Source organism: Ctenocephalides felis, unplaced genomic scaffold (assembly GCF_003426905.1).
Source record: "Ctenocephalides felis isolate EL2017-DRISC unplaced genomic scaffold, ASM342690v1 CF-g0.4_SCAFFOLD_01886, whole genome shotgun sequence".
Lineage (NCBI taxonomy): Eukaryota > Metazoa > Arthropoda > Insecta > Siphonaptera > Pulicidae > Ctenocephalides > Ctenocephalides felis.
Window position 1 is genome coordinate 30764889 of NW_020538040.1, and position 22961 is coordinate 30787849.

The following is a 22961-nucleotide window of genomic DNA, read 5'->3' on the forward strand; positions in this document are numbered from 1 at the left end:
TCTTCAATCTGTTCATAGAAAAGGATGATTAAAGATTGTTAACAATATATATGAAAAAGAAAACGACGTCTTGATTAGATATTAATAGATACATTCAGCAGAGAACTTACTAGGAGTATGTTACAAAACAAAAACAATGAGAAAAATAATATAATAGCAAATAAATGAGAAATAATATAAAAATAACTAAATGAGATCAGTATTTAAAAAAAAATTAAGACGACTATCATGTCTTTATCATAAGTTAATTGTCAATGTGTTCCATCAGCGGAATCAAAACGTGTTCATGTTTGTATGATATCGATTATTTCTCAGGATTTATTTTATTTTTACAATCATGATCATTGTCATGATCCACATCAATATTAACACTTCTTACGCTGTTAGTTTTTTTTATTGACTTACTTTACTCAACTAACTAATCAATGCTGCAGGGTCTGTTGCTGTAGCAGGTGCGGCTATGAAATGGCTACGGGATAATATGAGAATAATAAAAGATATTCCAACTGAAACTGAAAGTATAGCTAAATCTGTATTTAATACTGGAGATGTTTATTTTGTGCCTGCATTTACTGGTCTTTATGCCCCATATTGGAGAAAAGACGCTAGAGGGTAAGATTTTGATTTGTATATGTATAAGTATACGAGTATATATATACTACTCAACTAATATATATACATATATATATATATATATATATATATATATATTCTGTAATCTGAAGTAATTATTCAATTTGAATTTTATTTTTTGCTGAAAAATTTAAGTATAGAAATAATTATTTCTAAAGACGCAACCAAGCCTTCAACTCTCATAGTTATATTGTCAAATATTTATGAGTGATTATTAAATGAAAATAGTTAGCCATTAATAATAAAATATTTTAAACCGATTAATTGTGAATAAATTGAATAGTTATCATTACTATTACCAGTATATTATATAATTTTGATTTATTGTTAATTTTTATTTTGTTTTTATTATAAAATGAAAATTTATTCTGTTTTGTTTTAGAATATGGGGATTAAGTAAGAATAATTAGGATATCGGATTAATTAAGAGTAGTAAGAAGAATTGTTCTTCAGTGCATGCATAGAATTAATGGATTTTTTTAATACAATTGTATATATAGTATATATATATTTTTTTTACTGTAGGATTATATGTGGATTAACTGCATTTACAACTAAAAATCACATAATTAGGGCATCTCTTGAAGCTGTATGCTTCCAAACTAGGGATATTCTGGAAGCAATGAATAAAGACTGCGGGTATGTGATAAAATTTGATATAATATATTCAAAAATCAACATAAAATATTAAGTCATTATTAAATTTTAGATTCCCACTTTCCAAACTTCATGTAGATGGAAAAATGACATCAAATAATTTACTGATGCAACTACAAGCAGATTTAGTTGGAATACCTGTATGTAAGTATTGTGAAAAGTTAATAAAAACTGCATTCTTATTGCAAATATTATTCTCAAGTATACTTTCATGCATGTACATGTATATTTATGAATTTTATTTGGCTTTAAGAATTTGTGTAATTGCATATTGCACTAAAATTTTAGCATTGTATTCTTTTAAAATCATGAAGTGCTAACAATTTTATTTTACAATCAAATTGGTTTTACAGATAGAGCACAAACAGCTGACATAACGGCTTTAGGCGCAGCAATGGCTGCAGGTCAAGCAAAGGGCATCGAGGTCTGGCCTTTAGATTTAGAATGTCGTGATACTATTCCTAATGAAGTATTTTTACCTGATACAACACCAGCAGGTAACAACAAGAATAAAAGCTTTATAAATGTTTTTGAAATTAATTTTATTAAATTGAATTTTAAAAAATGTAATTTCAGAGAGGAATGCACGTTATACAAAGTGGAAAATGGCTGTGCAGCGTTCACTAGGATGGGCAACTATGAAGAAATCTAAAGCAATGACTGGTAATTAGTATTTCATTTATATTTTATACTGCACTCTAAATATTTTAAATAATAACTACATTTTTTTTTTAAGATGAGCGTTATCAATTATTAGCATCTATTCCTGCGAGTCTTTACATAATAGGCAGTTTTTGTTTACTGGCATTATCTCAATCAATGCGTAAATAATGATGATGCATTTAAATGATGTGTACATACATTATTGGTGCTTGTTGATATTGCATTTTCAAAAAAGGTGTAAAAGTAGAAATTAAGATCATGACCACATATGTATAAATATGTTTTGTATAAATATGCATTTAGTGTGTCATTGTAATATATAGCATATAAATATATTTGAAATTTAAGTAAATTTGGTTTTTGTTTATTTTATTAAATCAAAATTTTGTACGCTACATAAATTTCTTAATCTTTTTAAAAACGTACAAGTAGCTACTCCAATTTAATATTTCAAAAATATAAATTTGAGATGATTTTATTGCATTTAAAGTTCAAAGAAAAATATTGATCTTAATTTGTGTTATCTCGTAAAACGAAACATTAAATATCAGATATATGAAAAATGAAATACTGAAAGAAATCCTGCACGATTGTCAAAGAAAAATCATTAAATTTCTAATAAATTGTCTAAAAATGTTCAAAGTGCTATAGAAAAGAAAAGCTAAAATTGATATGCAATTAAAATCATAATAGTATAGTATAAAATTGTTAAATTGCAATCAACTATTATTCAAGTTGATTGAAACAATTAAAATTTTTTGTATATTTTTTTAATGTGATATTTTTTACACTAATTCAGTGGTACCCTGTTTTACGAGTGATCTGACATTCAAGATACAAATCAAAAGAGCGATTTGTTGCTTCGAGACACAAGCAAAATTTGAGATACGAGCGTTGGATGAGTCGAATTTTTCTTGAAAAATGTTAATGATTATGAAAATATGAAAAATTTCATCAGTGGTTTTGATTTCAACAATTATTTTTCTACCACTCCGTTTGGAATTTTAACTGTACATTAATAGTAATTCTACAGCTATATATGTTGAGTTCGCGTTTTTTGCTTTTCGTGCATTTACAAAATATGTACTTTTATAACCATATCATTTTATATGAGATGGATTTATATGGCTTCGAGATATGAGTGTGGTAATGGAGCGAATTAAACTCCTATGTTTGGGTATTGTTTATTACAAAACTAGTGGTGCATAGATTCGATTTAGTGGGCAAATTGCTGGAACTTTCCGTACCGTAATATAAAATGTCTAAAAGCTTTAAAATTGTTTAAAACTTTCAAATAACAAGATTTTTGTGAATTTTGAAATTTTTGAAAAAGTCGGACTTTTTTCAAAAAAAATATGTTTTTGTATTTCATTTTTTTTTTTAAACTTAGATTTTTTTTCAATGCAATAGCGCTGCGGAGCTGTTATAGAGACAATATATCGAATATAGAAATATAAACAAAGTCCGTATTTACTATTACCATAGATGAGGAAATTATTATTACAATCTCTATAAAAGATCTGATCAAATTGACTGCCAAATGTCATTTCCTTTTACTTTTTTTTTCAATCTACGAAACCGCTGGACCTGCATTTTCAAAAATTTAATTAGTTCCTCATTTTGTCAATACAAGTCAAATGTTTTTTGAATTATTGAAATCGGACATTTCGTTCTTTTAAAAAGTGAATTACTAATTTTGGAACTTATTGCTTCGTACCTTCAGAACGTCTGGACCAACCTTGGCCAAAAACTAATCAGCACGTGTTTTTATTAATAGAACTCGAATGTTTTTTGTATCATTCAAATCGGTTGATTTGTGTTCTAGAAATCGTCGACGGAAAATTGTATCCACATATACAAACAGACACACATACATACATCCATTTTATCTAATTATAAGGTATGCCAAAATGTTAAAAAACGTTTGAAACGTAAAAATATATAAAAAATTTCATTTTACGATTTTTGCGATTGCTATAACTTACCCTACGGTCAGTTTATTAACCCCTTAACTTACAATCATTATATTGTCTAGGCTTACAATGACGAGCAAAGTCCGCATACGATAGTCGGCCAATTACGTAGGCCAAACGTAAATATTACGGCCAATTACGTAGGCCAAACGTAAATATTACGGCCATAGGCCGCGTACGATAGTCGGGCCAGAAGCAAATATTACGCATTACGGGCATGGCCCGGTACGGTGATCGCAAGTATTACAAAATATTTATTTGTACGAAACTATAAAATACAAAATTATTTTCACTGTACATTGTGTGGGAAAATAGTCACAAACGCCGCGCCAGTTTGAACAACTTTGGCCCAACATTTTCGAATCTAAATCGTAATTTAAGGGTTATTTAATATATACAGTTACAATTTTAAAATCGGTGGCGATTGAACGAGTAGCAACGATTGAAATAAATTCGGTAAATGTCGGTTTCCGCCAACTTTCGTCAGCGCCGCCTATCTTATGATCTTCGATCGCTCACAGATGTCACTATCGACGTTGCGGTGCTTTCGAGCCGAAGTGCTCAGTACGCGTCGGACCGGCGTCGCAATCGCTTCAGCGTGTGTATCGGTTCAGTTTGATGTGTTTGTAGTGTCTGTGCGCGATCAATGTAGTCGGCCATAATGGCTGAGGAATTATTGGTGGTTTTAAATAGAAGTGAACATTTGGGTTTTGGTTTCTCCCTTCTGGGCACGGCAGGATTACCCCACATCATTTACGACATCGTCGAAAATTCTCCAGCTGCCGAATGTGGCGAGGTGAGTCCTTTTTTGCGCAATGTTGTCATTCAACGTTTTTTGTATATAAAGTGTCACACCGTACGTCTTCTGACCTTATGTCAATTTCATGTGACATTTGTTTATAAATAACAAATGGCTCGTGTCAGAATCGACAATAAACAACGCCGGTTGCTACATAACCTAACATCGATTTTTGCATAAATTATGCGGGAACGAATGTATTTTATTTAACGGCTTCGCGAAAAGATATTAAATGCCCCGATATGCAACACTGATTGCAAATGTTTATATTTGCAATAGGCGGCACAGTGCAATGAACGCTCATATATATTCAGACATTTATAAATATGGAAAGACGTTCTATTATTTAGTATAACACGTGGTGAGACAGATCGAATAATAAATAAACTAACCAATCGAAACGCAATGCTCTGTGATTCGACTCGATTTTGCCAACCGACGAAATTGTTGTCATAGAGATTGTTGTCTTTTAATTTACTAATTATATGCATAGCAAATAATCGAATGGATGAGGATCGAAATAAATTCTGATTTTACATTATTTTTTATATCACAAACGAAAACTACGTGTGAAATCATGGTGATAAACTATATAAAATTATATTCATGTGTTATATAAATATATCTACATTACGCATTCAAAAGAGAACATCCTTTGGAATGTTCTGCCCCTTCCCAATATACTTTTACTTGAAATAGTGTGCACAATGCGAATCAATAAACATGTTTTTATGATCGGGCTGATTTAAAAATGAAAACTACTTGTACATTGTGCCTTAAGGCAAATTACTGGAACTTACCGTACTGAAAATTAAAATTTTTAAAATAGGTTTTTGAAAACTTTGAAAAAACTAGATTTTCGAGAATGTTGAATGTTTTAAACAGAATAGAGTTTTTTGAAAAATTTGACTTTATTTCAATATTTTTAAATTTTTGAAAATGTTTAGCTTTTTTTCAAAATTTTTAAAGATAAAATATCGAAGCGCAAATGCGCTGCTGTCTAACGAAATTGGTACGGAACCCATATAAATGTAAACAAAATTTATACTTATTATTAAAATCTATATGAAATATTTGACAATTTAATGTGCATATGTCTAATGATCATTATTGACCACCAAATGGTTTTTTTTTACTTTTTTTTATTGGATCTCTGAAACCACTGGTCTGCCTTTCCAAAAACATATCAGTCTTCATTTCGTCAATACAAATAAAATGCTTTTTAAACCATTCAAATCGGACGCTCCGTTATCTCAAAAACTGGAATTTCTACTTTTGGCACTTTTTTGCCCGTATCTTCGAAACGGTTGTAACTGCCTTTGTCAAAAACTAATCAGCGCGTCTCCTTATCAATAGGAATCGAATGTTCTTCGAATCATTCAAATTGGTTGAACCGTGTTCTCGAAATCGTGGACGAAAATTATATAGGCACATACTACATACATATTACACACACATAAATCAATTTTTCTAAGGTATGCCAAAATGTTCAGAAACCTTTGAAACGTAAAATATATAAAAAAATATATTTTCGATTTTTTTGCGATTACTATACCTTTCCCTACGAGAAGCTAATAAACAGACTCAGCTTTATATATTTTCAAGAATTTTATTAATATTTCTATGTTCTATCAAGATGATTTCTCTAACAACAAGGTATTGTTCTATTATTTTCAATTCAATTCAAAGGTAATCCATCAAGCAGTGTAAAAACCACGTTGTTAGCACAAAAGTTCGAATTGTCTTCTAATTTAATTTAACAACAGTTCGATTGTATTTTTATATTATTTTTATTCCGATTCCATTAAAATTCTAATGTATTTATTAATTCAGTTTATTATTTCAATTTCTATTACAATTAGAGATAGTTATCAATGAAATTGTAAACAATTTCGATTATATTATTCAAAAAGATCGAATACCAACATTTTATCCACTAAACTGGTCCGACAAGTCGTTCAAACTCGTTCTAATCAAAGTCACGCCCCTTTGTTGTTGTACAAATTACGAAACTTCTATATGCTTTTACACATCTGCCGCTAACTGTCGGCCCCTCAGCCCGATTCGGGCCTGGAATTAATTATTTTATTGTTAAATTAAATTGTAATTTGAAATACGATTTTTTATACACCTATCCCTCGTTTTTACACGAAAGATAGGTTTCATAAAAAACTGTGTAACTCCAAAAATTCATTCTTATATGGAAAAAACGTGATAAATGAAAACCACTAATACTGGTGTATGGCATGGTGCCTTAAGGCGAATTGCTGGAACTTCCCGTACTGTAATGAAATATTCGAGGAATATTAAATGTTTTCAAATAGATAATTGTAAATAAATACTGTAACTTTCTGTCTAATATTTATGAGAAACTGAATTAAAAACTTAAAATTTTTTATTTAAAGTATATAAGTGAGCTTCAGAACGTTAGCAACAATTAAAATTAAAACCTGAAATATTTTGGATATACAATTTTTTTTCTAAAAGCAATTGTTTTGTCAATACAAGCAAAAAGTTTTTTGAATCATCCAAATCGGATGCTTAGTTCTCTCAAAAACTACAAAATCTAGTTTTGTATTTCAAACATACTAGCTTATACACACAAAAAAATTAGTTTTGTTCATAAAACTGGGAGTTACCATCTTATCTACATTTTCCATCATAGATATAGACTATGTACTAAGAATCCGTAACTGTAATATGCATTTTGCAGTGTTATATTCTGTCAGTAAAACAATGAAAATTTTATTGTAGATATAAGCAAATTATAGTTTAGTGTTCATATTTTATGTAAATGCAAAATTCATAAATTTAATTTTTTTTTTTTAAAAAGGGTGTAAGATCGAAAACATTTAACACAAAGATTGTATATTCATTTCATTTTATACTGGAGTAAAATAACGTTTTTAATATGCTGCTTATGTTATGATTTATATTTAGCTCATGGAATTAATATTATCATTGCCCAAAGCCAAATTAATCCAGAGTGTTAGGTAATGAAATAATTTTGCCTCATTTCTACCAGATTCAATTTAAATTTTGAGAAGACGTTTTGCTGAAACATAATATGTGTGAGTTTGTCTGGTATTATTTTTTATTTTTATCATTTTGAATGCTCATTGATTTTTTTAAGAACATGAATATCTATCAAATTTCATTTGATCAATCAATTTGGTCCTTATAATTGGTCACATTACCAGAAATCGATTCCACCATCCCAATATGATTATCCACTTTTTAATTTACTAATATTAATAATTACATATTACATATTAACAATTACATATGTACCATATGATATGGTTATTGATGGATTAGTTGCTAATAAACAATAATTGAAGTATTATATGTGCCTACATATAATCATTTTTGATAATATGAGGAATGATTAAAGCAGCGGTTTCCAACCTTTTTGCCCTGCTCTAATAAAAAGGATTGTTGCGCCGCCCTTAGATTTTTCAACAATTTAATTTTATAAATACTCAACTGATATCAGACTTCAAATTAATATGCAATATTATGTAATATCATCTCAAAAATGTTGTGTCCAAAAATTGTATTCTGGAATAAGATGTACGCGCCTCCCTTGGAACAGCCTTGCGCCCCACAGGTTGGAAACCGCTGGATTAAAGTATGACTTTTGGATGTTATGTCTTTTGTACTACAATATGGAATTCTGTAGTTCATAATATAGTCTTGTTTTCAAACTTTTAAGTATTTCAAATTTCTATGTATTATTTATCATTAATATGAGTTATTTATTTGCACATCATATGTATAATATTGCCATGACTGAGGACATATACCTGTAATTAATATGACACACACCTGTGCGCCACATGTTTACACATTACAGCCAATTTTTATAATATGTCACGTTGATTTCTCAAGTTATTTTGCAGCAAAAAATTTGTATATTATTAATACACGAGTATCTAAACATGTTATAGATATTATATATATGTACATAATTGAAAATATGTAATTTATAATTGCAGATCGTAAGTCTTAATTCAGAATTCATAGCAAAATCGATCAAAAATATGTTTCCAGGTGAAAAAACTCTTCAGGGTAATTATTGTGAAATTAAAAATGCCAATTTGAAATATGAAAATATTATCACAACTAGAAAGTATAACCAAACAGAAGGTTAAATTAAATTATTACAGGATATCTGTACTACCCCGATTATATTTTGTTCTTTATTTAATTTTTTTATTTTACTTATCCAAATTGCTTGGCACAGAAAGTATTACCCAACCAGACTAAAACGAAAAATTACCCAATGATCTCATAAATAGCCATTTATATTAATTATCATCATTATTATTATTATTATATTATCTTATTATTTCTAATGTTATTATTTTGTTATATTTATTATTATCTGTAACTTATTGTTTTTATTCCACTTTATAATTTTGCTAGTATTCTTTTTATTATTCAGAAATTGTATTTATTTTATTTATCAATTTTATTAATATTATTATTTATTAATTTTATTAATATTATTATTTGCTTTTATTTTATATTAAATCATCATACGACGGATATCATTTTAATGAAAATACTATCCTTGATTTTGTACTCTTTTTTATTTAAATTTATGTTATTATTCATCATTGTTACTAGATGCTAAATTATTTAACACACAAAGATTGTAATTAAAAAAAATTACTTATCAATATAATATATACATAATCAAAATGAAATATTTTTTTCTAACTAAATATCCATTTCAAATTACTAAATAACACTAAACATATACATATATCATTTATTAATGTTGTTGCACAGGATTATATTATTTGTTAATAGATATATTTATAGAAATATTTTGTAGCAAAATTAACTCAAAAATAGCTATCATATAATAATATAACTGATTTTTGTCTTGAAATATATCCATTATTTAAAAATAACAATTTTGTCTCAATTAAAATTATGATAAAGAAACTAACGATCAACAGCATCGTTTATAAATTGAAACCCATCACGGCCAGCCTGATGTCAAGTAGTAGTGACATCGGTTTTTATTTGAAAATATAGATGGAAATATGTTTCCAAGGGAAACTAGCCCTTCCCAAACATTGCTGTATTAATTTAAAAATCATCAGTATTATAGAAATTGTAATAACAAAATACATCAAAAGATAGGTCAACCATTGGTTACCTGATACATAAGTATATGAGGCTTAGTTCTAATTGTTGTTCAAATAAACAAAGTAAAAAAATCAATTGTGACTTTCCTCATGTCTTTTGCATATTTGTATATACAAATTATTTTATTTTATTTCACACTATTTTGTGTGTATTTATTTATTTGCTACCCGATTATGACTGACTGTTGAAACATAGGTAACAATGTGCAAAATATTACACAAACCTTCATAAAATAAGTTCTTTTATTTTCTTTTCGTTTAAATTATTTACTTAAGGATTTATGTATTTATTTTTCGTATTAACAAGTACATAATTTGACCCCATCCTTTTCCAAGCGGGTAATAAAAGACACCTTTACCTGCTATTGTTGTATTTTCTGCGTTGAAAGCCGCGTTGTGCTGACTCGGTTGAAGGGTACGGTACATACATACATGCGAAAGATATATTATTAAACCGTGAAATATAGAGAGAATCGTGTGTTATAGGTTTAGAAAACTGCAGTCGAAGATACTTCCAGAATGCGATGTTTTATAATTGAAAATTATTAACTAGCTCAGCGAGTTTTTCTCCGAAATGAATTGATCAATGTCCAATTGAAAAAAAGATAAAGATAGAGGTGGATTATATAGGAAAGTCAGGGTTGTGTTAACAGTGAGCAATCTCTGCTTTTTTTTATATATTAATTTATTTAGCCTCTTATTTTCAAACTAGGCATTTACATAGTTTACATAATTTAAATTTAAATTTTACACTTATCTGATAAGCTGTATATCATTCTATAATGTTCAATATTTGAAATAACATAAAATAAATAAACTAGTGGGGCGCATGGCATCGTGCCTTAAGGCAAATTGCTGGAACTTTCCGTAATTTTCCCAAAAATTAATTTTTTTTTAAAAGATTAACATTTTTGAAAAAAATTTACTCTGAAAAATTAGATTTTTGAGATACTATCAATTTTTGACAAAAATTTACTTTTTTTGAAAAAAAGACTTTTTGAAGAAAAGTGTATTTCGAAATATTTTGGAAATTCTGAACTTTTTTTCAAAGCAATCGTACTGCTTTAACTGCATAGAGACGAAATATCGAAGCGCGTAAGCGCCGCGCCGCCGTCTAACGGATAAGCATTGGTACGGAACCCATAGGAATGTGAACAAAATTTATACTTATTGTTAAAATCTCTATAAAATGTCTGATAATTTGATGTGCATATGTATAATGATCATTTTTAACCGCCAGATGGCATTTTTTTCTACTTTTTTTACTAGATCTCCGAAACCGCTAGACCTGCCTTCATGAAAATTTGATCAGTTTTTCATCTTGTTAATACATGTAAAATGTTTTTTGAATTATTCAAATCGGACGCTCCGTTCTCTTAAAAAGTGAGTTACCGTTTTTGGCACTTTTTGCCCCATATCTTCGGAACGGCTGGACCTGCCTTCGCCAAAAACTAATCAGCACGTCTCCTTATCAATACGAATCGAATGTTTTTTGAATTATTCAAATCGCTTCATCCGTGTTCCCCGAAATCGTCGAAGAAAATTTGTATCCGAACACACATACACACACGCACCCACACACATACACACACACACACACATACATGCATTTTTTCTAAGGTATGCCAAAATATTCAGAAACCTCTGAAACGTAAAGATATATAAAAATTTTCATTTTCGATTTTTTACGATTACTATAACTTACCCTACGGGAAGTTAATGAATTCTTCTTTCTGGTCATAATATTAATTAACTAGCTTAACTAATTTATACAATAAATGATCTATCTTTTAGAGATCTGGAGTATCATAAAATTATGTGTACTAAAGTGTTCATTTCTCATCTGCACATTTTTATTCTATCATAGCAACCTCTGTTATAACTCAATAATAAAATTATAAGAAAGGCTACCCATTTTTTTCACATTAATAAGCAATTGCTAGTACCTAGTTTGATACATACCGTGAACAGCTTGATATCAAGCAGTAGTGATAGGTTAAGGTGAATTATAGTAGGTGGGTGATATATGTGAGTTTTTTACCATGAGTATTATACTCTCATAATGTCCTATAAATATTGCAATACATTTTATCTCAATCGGCATGACATATAATATGTGAGACAAAAAAACGAAATAGATTAACAGTTCTCCAAAGAAGAATCACATTTCAATCATGAGAAAAGTTATTAGATATTATAATAATTCTCTTATAATAATAATAATTATAATAATTCTCTTACAAATACAATGTATTCGTTCTTAATGAATTATTGTGCTCAAATTGCAGTTATGGGTCGATCAGGATATAGTTTGGCTTGGCGTGTCTCTCGTAGGTATAGTTGCATATATAATAAAAATGTCAGCAAATACTTCGAGTATAGATAATTAGTCATAACTGAACTGGACAACTACTGGGTTGCCATCCATTCAAAAATCCAAATAATAAAGTCAGAACAATTGCTGAATGTCCTAAGTGTGACAGATTGTTATTAAAAAAAAAACAAAATGATTCTCATGTGTATATAACTAACATATATTTTAGAGATAGTAATAAGATGTTAAATCATAACATATGATGCATTGCTGCTATATATATTCTGATGTGTGTCAATAAATTATGTATGTACATATCAAGTAACGAGTAATAGTGTGAGGTCTTAGTCAGTGTACATGTTAGATCATTATATAACTAGCTGTAAGTGGAATTCTGTCTTAAGGCAATTAGGGCATCGTGCCTTAAGGCAAATTGCGGGAACTTCCCGTACCAAAAATTATTATTTTTTTTTAAAAACGATTAACATTTTTGAAAAAAAATTACTTCGAAATAATTATTGAGAAACTAGGAATATGACAAAAGATTACTTTTTTTGAAAAAAAAATTTTATTTGAAAAAAAAATTTTTTTTGAAAGAAAAATTTTTTTTTTTGAAAACAAACTATTTTTTTGAAAAGAAAAATGTTTTCTTCATTTTGACATATTTTGGAAATTCTGAACTTTTTTTAAAGCAATCGTAGTGCTTGAACTGCATAGAGACGAATTGTCACAGCGCAAGTGCCGCGCCGCCGTCTAACGCATAAACATTGGTACGGAACCCATAGAAATGTAAAAAAAAATTATACTTATTGTTAAAATTTCTATACAATATCTGATAATTTGATGTGCATATGTCTAATCATCATTTTTAACCGCCGAATGGCATTTTTTTTTACTTTTTATTATATCTCCGAAACCGCTAGACCTGCCTTCATGAAAATTTTATCAACTCTTCATCTTGCCAATACAAGTAAAATGTTTTTTGAATTATTCAAATCGGACGCTCCGTTCTCTTAAAAACTGAGTTACCGTTTTCGGCACTTTTTGCCCCGTATCTTCGGAACGGCTAGACCTAACTTCTCCAAAAACTAATCAGCACGTCTCCTTATCAGTACGAATCGAATGTTTTTTGAATTATTCAAATCGGTTGATCCGTGTTCCCGAAATCGTCGACGAAAATTTGTATCCGCACATACATACACACACATACATACATACACACACACACACACACATACATCCATTTTTTCTAAGGTATGCCAAAATGTTCAGAAACCTCTGAAACGTAAAGATATATAAAAATTTTCATTTTCGATTTTTTTGCGATTACTATAACTTACCCTACGGGAAGTTAATAATAAAAAAACATATGTCAACTAACCTAGTGTCATTTTTCCAATAAGTCTATGCATTATTAATGAGCGCGCAATGATAATATCGAATATCGTTACCATATTCGCTTTCTATTGGATCCGTCTCTGTTGTGATGTGATGTATGCACTGCACCGCTTGCCTGGCGCCTCGAATACTAACTTCATCGAGTGTAATGCCTTCAATGTGGGATGAAATTGTTTGTACAGACTTTTATATGGAGTGATACTTTTGTATCGCTGACACTTGACGCATTTTTGTTTCGATTAACGTACCGACGATATTAAACTCGGTGCATGTAATTCATTTACTCAAAATGTTAATGAGGAGATAATAATGAGAGGGTATGAACAATATGTTCTTGTTGTCGGAACGTCCGTCTTTGTATTAACTTGTTAGTCTTAGTTATTGGCACTTTGTTACCAAAACATCGTTTATGCTCATTCAATAATGAAATTGCTTTTTGTGTATTTTTATATAGAACTTGCAACTAGTGGTGCGCATGGCATCGTGCCTTAAGGCAAATTGCTGGAACTTCCCGTACCAAAAATTAAAATATTTAACAAAATTCTTTTTTTTAAAAAAAAAAACTTAAAAAAAATAGATCATTTAAAATTTTAAAATTTTCGAAAAAATACTGTGAATTTCAATTATTATTATTATCTTTTTTTCAATAGCAATCAGAATACAGTATAATTCTATGAGCTATTTGGCTTATATCATTCACTCACACACATACGCACACACTTTTAAATACACATATGAATTACTGTGATTAATATTATATCCATAGTTGAAGATAAACTCCAATTAGTGAAATTATCAATACTCTTCATATATGCAACTATATGGTAGTTCTCAAGGTCGTGAATATTATCATTGGACAGCTTCTTCTTCAGTCTTCTTGAAGTTGGTGTCTCAAGAAGCTGAGTGATTCTGAAAAAAAATTCTTTTTATATTTTGAAATATTTTGGAAATTTTGAACTTTTTTCAAAGCAACATCATTGCGTTAGCTGCGTAGAGACTAACTTTCGAAGCGCGTAAGCGCCGCGTCGCATTCTATTGGATAAACGGGGGTACGGAACCCATAGAAATGTAAACAAAATTTGTTCTTATTATTAAAATCAAATAATTTGCCTAAAATTACCTCCGGCTAATCCCGGATATCATTAGTCTGGTGATGTAAGATTAAACCTTACAAAATTGTTGCCAAATGGTAATAATTAATAATTAAACATTTTCTTTTCATTTATTTTATTCCTTTGTTGTTATTTTAAATTCAGTTAATGAACGTATAAAATTAATATGTACTTTTACTTTAAATATTTAGTACAGTTATAAATTTATAAAAAAAGTCGTGTAAATATGTAAAAACGATACAAAAAAATTTGAGAACCTATGATTAAGACCATGAACTATATCGCCATGTTAAGATTCATTGAATCCGCCAAAAAAATTTGACTTTTAATTACGAAGAAATGACCCGACAATATTTGCCTGTAATTGATCAGCACGGTCTCCTGATATCTTTCGAACAATTTCAAATCTTGGTTTTTTAAACTTTTTCAAAATTTGGTCGAAAACGATTCAGATTTACTTGAAATGTCGTGAAAACATAAATTGAGGATTTAGCATGGATTTTTTTCGAAAACAAGCTTTTTCTTCGAGAAGTTAAAAATGCATTTTCTGGAGAACTTGCATGAATTAAACATCTATTTTTGTATGTATATGCATGAACTTCAAATTACTTGTAATATTATATTATTTTCTCTCAATTTCTCATTATCGTTGTGAATAATTTTGTATGTAATAATATTTATTGATTATAGACATTTGGTAAATGGATGGAATGAGATTTTTAATATTACATTTGAAATTGTTTCAAATTTAATCATTTAAAACAATTATTGACTGTGTAAAACAGGGTGGAATGTATTTTGCAACAAAATATTCGAAAAAAAAAGATTTTCAATATAATAATACTTTATTAGCACAGGTTCGTTTTAATTATTTGTTAAACCCTTTATGGCCTTCGTAACTTTTCAGGTCACATTCCAATTTTTTGACATTATTTGACCAAATAATTAACTTGGAAAGTCCACATTTTAGCTAAAATTAGACAGACGAAGCAAACAATTAAAGACCTGTACTGGCTCTTAGGGCACAAATCGAAACTTCCACTTGTAAACAAAATCTTAGTTTACAAAACTATAATTAGGCGTATTTGGACTTATGGCATTGAACTTTGGGGTCGTGCTAGTAAATCCAATATAGTTCTTATGCCCAATCAATGATTTTGCGACAAAGAGATTATGTTCTCACTGTAGCTCATAGAATTACTTTACTTTATTCTGATTGTTACATACAAATTTAATAAAAAAGAACCAAATAGTTATGGCTTTTTTATAATATGACGCATAAATCTTAATTCTGTAACGATGTCAAGACAACCAATATTAATATTTCTGACCTTTGCTAGGTTTTTCAACCTGAAGTAACATTTTCATACACAGAAGTGCAAATATTATAGGCCGATGTGACCTGAAAATCACGTAGTTCATTAATACCAAAAAATTTGGTTAAGCAGAATTTTTTTGCTCTTCATTTGCATAAATAGGCTTATAATTACTGATTTTTTGTTCTCCTAACTTTTTTATATGGAAAACAAAAATTCGGTCCATAGAGGGTTAACAATAATTTCTGCATATGGTATGTAGTGGAACTCCTGGAATCGATAGTCAAGAATTGTTAGCTGAATCATTAGATGTAAAATAAAGTCAATATTTTTGATCGATTTTTTTTTATTTACATTTGTGAATGACAATCTGTCGTTATAAACAACATTCAGTAATTTTAATGGTTTATTAAATAAGGAAAAAAGGTCGAAAGGTCACCCAGTGGTGATCCGATTCCATGTTGGATATGTTTGGCTTATAGATGTAGTCCTGATGTGAAAAAATTTAAATAAAGCCTACGAGTAATTGTTCATATTATAGGATTACTAAAGGATATCAAAAAGGGGTCATTTTCTTCTGAGACGTTCAATGCCATGGCTTTTTATTAACTTTTTGGCCATGATGTTTTAATCAAATTTAATTCCAATTTTTTTTACAAATTTCTTTATCACTAAGAAGTGATATTTTCTACCAACGCTCTTGCTATTAAGATGCGTCCTTCTTCAAACAACAAAGAGCGCTATTGAATCAACGTATAATAATAATGATTCAGAAGGAACCACACGAAATAGTTCGTTCGGTCACGGTTTCAATTATGAATAAAGCATGAGGTCATTACGTGATTGTAATTAGTAAAAATCACGCTACATGCAATGAACTGATTATTCTAGACCTCGAAATAACTCCGTCATAGGCCAATAGTGAAAGTGAAATGCAGTTTTTATAGTTCCGTACCGTTATGGTTCAAGTTCGAATCAAATTTTGCATCAGTCGGTAGTAGAGTAGTCATTCATAAATGGAATTAACACTTTTGGGAAATGTTATCTTGGTTAAAGCAAACTGATTATATACTGAATTATAAAACTGATTTTTTTTCGTATAATTTGCGAAATGTACATACTTGAAATTATTTTCAAGTAATGTTTTTAAAGGCGTGGTACTTCATAATATGTTTGTTTAGTAGCAATCACTGATTTTTTAATGATATAATATTTTCAGATAACGTTCAATTAGATTTTCAGACGCAATTTAATACAAAATTTATCGTAATGTAATAAATAGACTATTATTCCATTTTTGTAGCGGAATTGAATTGAACAAATAATTGGCTTACTATTACATCATTGTATATACAATGATATCAATTTTTACTTGAAAATATAGATCAACTAGTTGTGCATGGCATTGTTCCTTAAGGCAAATTGTTGAAACTTTCCGTACCGAAAATTTAAATATTTGATTTTTTTTTTTTAATTTTGAAAAAAATAGATATTGAGTATTTGAGAATTTATTGAGATGGTATTCATAATCTATTAAATTTTAATCTATAATCTATGAAATTTACTTTACATATTATTTACATTACAAATGCTTGTTAATTTTATGTTGTTCGCAAATTTATTATATAAAGTTTTATATTATTTTTGCAACATAATGAATATTAACTAGATTTACAGTAATAACTACGATAAATTTAAATACTTGATTTCTGTTTAAGATTATAAAAACAAGTATTTGAACTTTCCTAAACTTTATCTTCATTATAAATATTAAGTTTGTGACAAAAATAATTTAAAAATCGTAAACAATAAATTTAAGGATAGCACAACATTAATAAAAATATATAAAGCAAATAGTAAAGAAATATCGAATTGAAGAGGTCATATAGAGATATGATAAAAAGTATAAAGCATTTGTCGAAAAAAATCATAAACCTTATAAGACATGGACTGCCAGTTCTCATATGTTTCCATATCAAAAAGTGTCAAAAGATAGAAGTCGATAGTGACGTCAGCGGGTGAGTTCCGTAGACCTCAATAATATAAAATAATACATATGAATAAGGTCTATGGTGAGCTTACGTAGCTATCGTAGTTATTCGACGGTTCTCAGCAACGCTCGTTTACCCGGTGACGTCACTAGCGCCCTGCTCACAACCATAATAGAAAAAAGAAGATAAATACTACGTCAATAGTTTATTCATATTTTAATATATGTTTTACAATTTTTTACTCGCTTTTTACTACAATAAAATTCTTGCTTTTGAATATAAAAACTAAAAATTATTAAAAAAATTGCTCCAATTTTATTAATACTTGATATAAATTAAAGTTTACTGACTTAAGTCTATGGTATGAATAGTATGGTGATGAACCTCGAAGCCGAAATTAAATAAGTTTTCTTGACCACGTGAAGAAGGTAATCGTCGTCCTCCATTGGATTAGCGAAGCTGCAACAACCATAGATCCCCACCTTGGTTGCTCACCTCATCGCAGTTCCCATTCGGATAAAAACAATGCGAGAAATGCTCACCGACACAAAGGCCCATCGATCGGAACGTCAAATTCCATCTATCCACACGCATAAAATCGAAGATGCTTGACTTTTATATTCAACCTGTTATCGGTGGATTTCGCCTCCGATTAAGGGGTAAATGCAGATAATGTCATTGGACAAGTCATACTTTCTTGAACCATCAGAAATCCTATGTCTGACCTCAGAAAGTCAAATACATCCACAAGTGAGGACCAACAAAGTTTCAATCGATTTTCACAACCAGCATGGTGATGATAAGTCTTTAGAACCAGCAACAATTATACCGATCCATGTCCCAATCCAATCTATTCGACTATGTGCATTCCTCTGGATTTGAAGTTATTAGTTGAAAAAAGAAATGTGGAGTAGACTTCACCATTGTACTTTTTAAATGTAATAATTTTAGTTTTCTTCACTTTATATAAAAATATTCTCTTTTATGAAAATATATTTATAAAAATATTTTTTATGAGATGTACATTTGTTTTATTTCGTTGACATGAATACTAGATTTCAGTTTAAGGCAATAAATTGAAATACTTGTTTTTATTGCTTTAAACTGAAATCTAGTATTCATGACAACGAAATAAAACAAATGTACATCACATAAAAAATATTTTTATAAATATATTTTCAAAAAAGAGAATATTTTTCAATATTTTTATATAAAGTGAAAAAAACTAAAATTATTACATTTAAAAAGTACAATGGTGAAGTCTACTCCACATTTATGTTTCCTACTAATAACTTCAAATCCAGAGGAATGCACATAGTCGAATGGATTGGATATGGGACATGGATCGGTATAATTGTTGCTGGTTCTAAAGACTTATCATCACCATGCTGGTTGTGAAAATCGATTGAAACTTTGTTGGTCCTCACTTGTGGATGTATTTGAATTTTTGAGATAAGGCATGGGATTTCTGACAGTTCAAGAAAGTATGACTTGCCCTATACCATTGCCTAAATTTGCTCCATAATCGGAAGCAAAATCCACCGATTCCAGGATGAATATAAGGGTCAAGCATCTTCGATTTGACTTGTGTGCTTAGATAGATTTTGAAGGTTCGGAACGATGAGCCTTTGTGTCGGTGAGCATTTCTCACATAGTTTTTATCCGAATGGGGACTGCGATGAGGTGAGCAACCAAGGTGGGGATCTATGGTTGTCGCAGCTTCGCTAATTCAATGGAGGATGACGATTACCTTCTTCACGTCGTCAAGAAAATTAATTTAATTACGGCTTTGAGGTTCATCAACATACTGTCCGCAGTATAGGTTAAAGTTAACTAACTTTAATTAACAAAATTGTAGCAATTTTTTAATAATTTTTAGTTTTTATATTCAAAAGCAAGAATTTTATTGTAGCAAAAAACAGTAAAAATATGTAAATATATGTTAAAATGTGAATAAAATATTGACGTAGTATTTACCTTGTTTTTTTCTGTTATGATTGTGAGCAGGACGCTAGTGACGTCACCGGGTGAACAAGCGTTGCTGAGAACCGTCGAATACTCTAGATCTGCTATGTAGGCTCACCATAGACCTTATACATATGTATTATATTATTAAGGTCTATGGAGCTCACCCGGTGAAGTCACTATAGGCTTCTATCTTTTGGTACTTGTCTATCTTGATTAATATTGATTTTATATGTAATATTGATTTTATATATGTAATTTCACACATTTTATTTCCCTGCAAAAAATTCGACAATCTGAGATCATATTACAAAATCCACTTATTATATGTAAATTTCGCACGACTAGGTCAAATGATGTCAAGCTCGTTAATTATATTTCACAACTATATTTCAAATCAAATTTAGCTTGCACGTCCATTGTTATATGGGAAATACGAAATCTTCAATTTAACTTTGCTGAATCGAATTGGAGCCGATCTCTTTGAATGTCATTATCATTTTACATTTTATATCATATTTACAACTATCATTAGCATCTTATTTTTTACTTTAATGATTTTTAAGAAAAGCGATGAGAATAGTTTTTCCTTGGCACGTTTTCGGCCAGATGGTAGTTTGCAGCGTGGAATTAAATTCCAATGATATAGATATTGATTTGAACTTTGGTGACTTGGTGACCTACATTTTGGGGTTTTAACTATCCACTGTGTCGAGTTGTGCTATCTTCTTTCATTTGCTCTAATCCAACTTTTATGCTTTCGTATTACCTCTGTATATTTTTTATTATTTTGAGGATATCTGCAAGGATTTGATAGCGGTATTTTAGACTTCGTATTATATATAGACATTGACTGTTTTTGATAGCAATATCATACAGTATTATGAAAAAATTCAATAATATTTTAAATTTAAACAATAACAATTTCTGCTATCTTCAATTACTGTTTCGGGGCTTAATATATGCCTGAAAGTTATGATATAATGATGTGTCACAAACAATTAAATTAAACATATGGTGGCAGATGTATCGAATGTGATAATAGTGACGTATATTTTTTTTTCTATTAAATTTTAATTACTCTATTTTAATGTGCGCTTCCAAATTTATTTTCAATAATGTAGAAAATCGTTCTCTAAAATAATAATGATTTGAATACGTGATTTCATACTAATATTTATTTACTAAAATACAAGTACGTTTTTCTGATAACATATCACTCCATTGATTTATTGGTTTTATATTCTACTACAAAACTACACTGTTACTGCCTATTATATTCTTACTTAAATTTCATACTTTGTTAGGAAAACCATACATTTCAGAAATTATTACTCTAAAAAAGACAAAATGCTGAATAACATGATGATTAATATTATTTTGTCTCGAATCAGTTTCTTCATCAAGTGAATTTTATATCTAATTTTGCTCTATGAAACATTAGATCTCTCCATGAAGTGAATTATAATTTTTTTTCTTTTTTAACTTTTTTTCTATCTTTTCATGTAACAATTTTAGGGAAATAAAAAAGCTCTATATAATTACATATATAGAACATATTATGATCAATATATTTTGTGCTTCGTCAAAAATAATATCAAGCTAGCAGATTAAACTTTAGTTGATTATCATTTGGATAATCTCACTTTTTTCCGCCTAAGACGTTATAAATATAGAAATATAGAATATTTTCTTGGGTTTCTTTGGGTTTTAAAATTTCAACCCATGTTTGTTTGCCTAAGTTACATGATCTATTCTCCATATTCGTTGAAATGTTATTGTTTTTACTAGGATATGTAACTCTACTTGAGTAGGAAGATTGAATGGATGTTATGTCCGGCTTGAATAACAGAATGTAAAACCATTTTCCAAGAAAATTTGATCTAAAATTAGAACTACGAAAATTGTTTTATATTGATCTTTATTCCTAGAATTGTTCTGTTCCAAATTCCGATGTTATATTAATTCAATCATTTATTGAATAATTGTATTCGTAGTGGGAATGAGAAAAGCAAAAACAAAGCCGGACAGAAATGAAAATAAAATTAAGGGTCCGCGCCTAAAAAGCTCTACCACCGATATCTCCAAAACAAGTGAAGTTAAGAAATTTTTAACAAAAATATTTGAAAGCAGAGGGGAAAGTGTAACCAGCATCACTTTGATTCTTACGAGGTTGATATCGGGAGATAAACGGCAATATTTGAAAATCTATAACAAAAGTATTTTTTTTTCATTGTTATTAGTTTTTTTGTTGTGAGCACTGTTGTTTAGTTTATGAGACCTTGATATAATTTTTAAGTTTGCGTTAATTAATTGTTTTATAAGATGAATTGTTATTTTCAAGTTAGAACCAACAGTTTTTTATATAAACTCTATAAAATCTTATGGGTAGGGTAAAATGGGTCATCTGAGCCTTTGTTCTGGAGTAGTAAAAACGGAAAATTAAGTTGAAAAAAAAACATTTTAGAATAAGTTAAATAAATAGTTATTCTAATTCTGTTGATGATTATTTTCGACCCAATACCAGATCAAGGTTATATACATGTTATCTATGTAAAAAAATGTATCCATGAAATTTATATTTTGCATTGGTTGAATAATGTAGCTATTATTTTGTAATATCCCTTAAAATAAAAACTAAGACCTGTTTGCTTGCTGGCAGTCTCACTTTATCTCGCCTATGGGGTAAAAAGGACCGGGTGACAAATTTTTGAAAAACAGCAAAAAAACACATTTCTACAATGATGAATTAGCTGGCAGTTTTACTGAACATAGTCAGATATGTGTAATTTGCTGTGATGCAATTTGGTTTGGTTTGGTTTTCACAATATAATTGCTCAAATTCAAATTGGATCTTTGTGCCTCGCCCTACCCTATATGTTTTATACATTTCATTTTTTCTTCTCAATTTTTTTAAATACTTTATACACATTTCATGAACCAAATCAACTTCTGTTTCATTTACTCTGAACACTATA

At 29.2% G+C, this 22961-nt stretch overlaps 1 protein-coding gene across 4 annotated transcripts in view; it reads left to right on the forward strand.

The window, feature by feature from the left end:
* The window catches only part of LOC113377052 (glycerol kinase-like), a 42481-nt gene that overhangs the window by 11982 nt on the left and 7538 nt on the right, over nucleotides 1–22961 (forward strand). For 3 of the 4 annotated variants that reach the window (XM_026617226.1, XM_026617224.1, XM_026617227.1), the window contains exons 9-14: nucleotides 435–612; nucleotides 1159–1272; nucleotides 1343–1434; nucleotides 1644–1787; nucleotides 1867–1953; nucleotides 2027–2210. In XM_026617226.1, coding sequence (XP_026473011.1) covers nucleotides 435–612; nucleotides 1159–1272; nucleotides 1343–1434; nucleotides 1644–1787; nucleotides 1867–1953; nucleotides 2027–2121 — 710 coding nt within the window. In that variant the 3' untranslated portion in view covers nucleotides 2122–2210. Of the gene's footprint in view, nucleotides 1–434; nucleotides 613–1158; nucleotides 1273–1342; nucleotides 1435–1643; nucleotides 1788–1866; nucleotides 1954–2026; nucleotides 2211–22961 lie in introns of those variants that run through there. The other variant, XM_026617228.1, reaches the window with a different exon arrangement.